The sequence below is a fragment of the Zophobas morio genome, unplaced genomic scaffold (assembly GCF_036711695.1).
Source record: "Zophobas morio isolate AGI-343-1 ecotype UQ-CSIRO unplaced genomic scaffold, CSIRO_AGI_Zmor_V1 ptg000024l, whole genome shotgun sequence".
Taxonomy (NCBI): Eukaryota; Metazoa; Arthropoda; class Insecta; order Coleoptera; family Tenebrionidae; genus Zophobas; species Zophobas morio.
The window spans coordinates 3003187-3007929 of NW_026972129.1; the positions used below are offsets into that span (position 1 = coordinate 3003187).

General features: G+C 34.3%; 1 protein-coding gene across 1 annotated transcript; it reads right to left on the bottom strand.

Annotated features, from left to right (window-relative positions):
- Positions 1-256: 256 nt before the first annotated feature.
- LOC135135430 (glycine cleavage system H protein, mitochondrial-like) lies at positions 257-1311 on the bottom strand. The gene is made up of 5 exons (XM_064064473.1): positions 951-1311; positions 814-893; positions 668-731; positions 461-592; positions 257-402 (listed from the first exon to the last, which is right to left on the bottom strand). Exons 1-5 carry the CDS (start codon positions 1066-1068, stop codon positions 305-307), a joined length of 492 nt encoding a protein of 163 aa, XP_063920543.1. The 5' UTR covers positions 1069-1311; the 3' UTR covers positions 257-304.
- Positions 1312-4743: the final 3432 nt, after the last annotated feature.

Below are 4743 nucleotides of genomic sequence, written 5' to 3' on the forward strand. Positions count from 1 at the left end.
AACAATAAATTTATTAATATGAATAACATGCTTAATGCAACAAATACTGACTTTGAAATTATCTCGTCGTGTTTGTTTAAACATATATCTTATGTAGTTAACCAAATACTTTCTAAAAGTCGTATGTAAATTATTGATAACCTTTACGAAATTCCTGATTACTTGCTACCATAACATATTAATAGGCAACGTAGTAATATGAGGACAAAATGACGTCCTTTTGTCATTGCAAAAGATAAAATTAATGCATCACTACTTCAATATTAATCTGGTTTAATTAAAATGCATTTACACAGTTTGATGTTTAATGGTCTTGAGTTTTAACAAATGTCTTGTATTGTTCTTCTGACATTAAACTACTGAGTTCTTCCTTATTCGATAATTCTACCTTGAATAACCAACCTATTAAGAAAAAATCGTATTATTTTAACATTCAAGAATGAATAATGGACGTATCTACCTTTATCATAACATGAAGCGTTTATTAACGAGGGTGTTTCTTCAACATTCAAATTTTTTTCTACAACTTTTCCAGAAATTGGACTATAAATTTCACTTGCGGCTTTAACGCTCTCTAATGCACCACATTCATCTAAAAGTGCAACAATATAAGCATTTAATTAAAAAGTAGGTACCTACAAGATACTCTATAATTTGATTTTCCCACCTTTCTGTTGTAAGATAGTGTCGACATCTGGTAGCTGTGCGTAAACTACGTCGCCAAGAGCCTCCTACGATTGGCAACAAACCGTGAGTGGAAATTGACATGGCCTCGTGGCAAGGTAGACTCGATAACTATAAATAAGTGCTTACCTGAGCATATTGTGATATTCCAATTTTACCGGTGGATCCTTCAACCTCGATCCATTCATGTTTGTCTGTGTACAACCGTTCTAATGCAAAAATGTATTTTGTTAAAATTAAAAACGGTTATGCCTGTCAGTACTCACCTGCCAAAATTAAACGTGTGGTATGTATTAACCTGCTCGTGAAATGTTGATACGGAACACGAAGAGATGGCTTTATGGCAGAATTCGTGACGCATTTCATTAACCTTTGAATAACCATTTTAAACAGATCTGTCGACACGAGGATGTGACCCAGCGGAGTTATAATGTAATGGAAATATCACTGGAAGCTTTTGTGACGTTATGTGTAACTAATAGGGCTTCGATTTAGTTTGTTTGCGCGCTAATTTGGGGTTAGGTCAACAGTGATAAAATATTTCTTTGTTTTGCTTCGAAAAATATATAGCATAAATGTAATATATCCACAGCAACCGAATGAATGTTCAATACATTTCGTATTTCGTGTGCGTACTACTTAATGATTTAGCAGCAACGCATCCAATGTAACAAAAACCGTTAGGCGTAAGCAAAGCGGCAAATTAAGTTTTATTTTGCGTTAATTAGATTGTCGAAAGAAGCACACTGTCTCTTGTTAATACTAATGTATGCATAATAATTACAATAATAAATTGCGAGTCATTTTGCATAAGTTTTATAGAAAAAAATTGGTCCAAAATTATTTAGGCAGAACTTGCTCGCCTCGGAAGTACAGGCGAACAATCTGTTGTCAAATTTTGTATTTGTATTAGGAATCTCATGTGGATGGTAAAACGCTAACCAAAATTTGTCTAATCATCCCCATCAATAATGTGATAAGTTACCTCAAAATTGTACATAATATTGTATAAAATAACATAATAATAATCCTACACATGTAGTTTATGGCTCAGTGCTGAGTTTTTACCCAAAACGTCCAAATTTTTGGAAAAAAAAAATCAAAAAGAATAAAACATGCAATTTAATTTTGAATGAGCAAAACTGAATACTTTGACATATTGGAGATGTTTTAAAATTATCATAAGCACGGTAAATTTTTGATCAAAATGTATTTGCTCTTCCCGTCTGAAAAATTGATGACCTCAAAATTTTGCCGAATAAATCTTAAATGTGCAAAATATGATGAGTCTATACTGATTTATCACTGCGTTAATATTTTTTAGATTTGCTTATACGGGAATTCTCAAAAAAATTAATGACTGAGTCAATTTATTTTATTGATTAAATCAAGAAATGCAAAACTGTATACTTTGAAATCTTGCAGACGATTTAAAATTATTATAATGTTAATTTTTTAATCAAAACGTATCTGTCAACCCCAACAAATTAATGACGGTATCTCAAAATTTTTATGAATAAATCCTATCTAAAATGTACAAAATCTGATCAGTCTACACTTGTAATTTATCATTGCATTAAGATTTTTTAGATTTGCTTATACAATACAGGTGGCTCAAAAAAATTAATGAATAAGTCAATTTATTTTTAAATTTAATTAAATCAAGAACTGCTCACTCCAGGTTCCCAGAAAATTTTGGAAATATAATATTGATGACGTCATCACAAAACTGTAAAGTAAAAACTCAACGCGAAAATGCTGGATATGTTTCATTGAACTTTAGGTGCAAGCGAAGTTAGTGGAAACAAGGTTCGACCAATTTTTTTACATTTATGCCAATGTTATTTAATACCCAATTACACCAATCACACGATTCGCACGCAACACCATCCACAAACCGTAGCGATTTATTCTCCTTTGATAACCCAAACATCCTGCCTTAAAATGATATGTGAAAAAAAAAATTAAAGCCAGCGAAAGTTGAAAAAATTCAAGCTGTGATCATCGAACAAAATGGCTTGTTTTTTTTTTTTTTTTTGTAGTGGAATACGTTCAGATGGTAGTGGACCCCAAGGTTGGAAAAGTACCGCTGAATAAAACACAACAGATAGAGGACACAAAATCATTTACTCTTCCACTGACAAAAAAAAGCTGCGACTAAATTGGGCAGGTTGAAAACCTCTTAGTGCTTAGCTACACAAAAAACTTGCCTAACTTTGAATGAAATCAAATTAAACGTTCTGCATAAATGCAAATATTTTGAATACCACAAATTTAATAAAAACAAAGAAAAATCTGAAGTAAAGTAACTAGATGCAAATACACAAGTTATTACAGACGTGTGGCGGCGAATTTAAAATTATGGCTGTCAACAAGAGAACAAAATTTTTAACAAAACTATGCAGCGGGGCGCACAGCTACAGGAGCACCAGAGCGCACGCATCCTCGTGAATGCTTATGACTCCAAAAGTTGAGGGGGCACCCGAGTCGCTAAAAGAGTATAGTGATCGAACTATGTCCGTTTCATTCTAGAGCACAGCAAAATTACCCATAGGTGGTGTTGCGCGAGCGAAGTTTGGGGCTCCTGGTAATGGCTGTTCTCCCACCACGACGATGATTCTACTCTATCGACAAGCACATGCCGCTCAGCACCCCTTTATCTAACGAAGCCGCGCTAACAGGCCGTTACGGTCGTAAACTCGTGGTTGGAAATCCCGGCCGCGAGTGTCACGGCATCCAGATCGCTCTCCTGACTTCTATGCAAGATCTGGGTCTTTTGTGCAGATGGCCAGTTCGACTAGGAACCGCGCCCTCCGCTTCTGCTACGTATTTCTGTGTTATTTCCTTCAATTCCACTTTAAATGTTCACTTTCTATAACTCTGATATTAAACTATAACCGGACAAGTGTTAAAGTTTCAAAAAGAGCAATAAACAACATTTAAATTCGCCGTACACTCTCGTGAAATTTTAAACAGCACAGAGTTCTTATCTGAGGTTAAGAGTGGACATCAAACAATTTATATGATGGAAGCATTAATCAACAAAATATTTACGTGGTAGAAATAACTAGCAGATTTATAAAAACAAAAAAGATCTGATGTTTGGTAAAACTTGTGCAGACAAAAAATTTACGTGAAATTAGGAACTGCAGAGCATGAAAATTTATGTTCAATTTAAATTATACAGCAAAGACAATTACTGAAGCTATAATTGCGAGATAGAGAAAAATTGCAAAGCTAACAAAATTACATGAGTTTAATATTTGCCAGGTTTTATCAACGATTCAAACAAATAATTTACATGATGTGAAATGATGCCTTGATCCAAGTGACTGGTTACTTAAAAACATTCAGCTTTGAACATTTATATCTTGGACTGTTCCCAGCTTATCCCAAACAGACACATGGTAAATAAACACAAAATGCATCCCTCGTCGCGAGAAATAAATCTCGATCTTGTAATTTCCAACAGCGCGAGAATTGTGTCTCGGTAATGTGATGATGATAACTGCCTAAGGGGGAAAATGTTTAATCCCCTCGTCCCTCAGTCCACGATATTATGAATTCTACCGCACTTTCCACGGTCCCTTTCCCAGAATGGTACAACTTTAGGTAAATTTAACTGCCGTAAATGAACTATTAGCAATCTTGTGTGAAGAATTAAGAAGTGTATAATGTAACACTTAAGTATAAGCATCCAGAAACCTTATTTATAACTTGATAAACAAACGATGAGTCCTGACTAAGTGAATCTCATGAAATCTCCACGCAAATGCTTTATCTGAACAATCTCATGACTTAAATTGTATTGGAACCAGTTAACGATTAAAATCCTAACATGAACTGTGAATTTACAAACAATAAAACAAATTTACACTAAGTGTTAGCGTCGGTCAAATATTCGCCCATTTCCGCTTGGAAAAAACCGCAAGAATTAGCTACGCTTGTTAGGGAAACTGTGGCGTTGTTATCGATTAGATTAATTTTCGTTAAACAAAGGCTTCTTCCTTTTTTCTAACTACCAAACCAACCAAACTTAATTTAGCAGTGACGCGTCAC

Coding starts and splice junctions, on each gene's coding strand:
- LOC135135430 (XM_064064473.1), bottom strand. CDS start 1,068: ATGGTTATTCAAAGGTTAATGAAATGCGTCACGAATTCTGCCATAAAG. Junction 732..813: donor GAATATCACAATATGCTCAG/GTAAGCACTTAT, acceptor TGCCAATCGTAG/GAGGCTCTTGGCGACGTAGT. Junction 403..460: donor CGCTTCATGTTATGATAAAG/GTAGATACGTCC, acceptor TTTTCTTAATAG/GTTGGTTATTCAAGGTAGAA.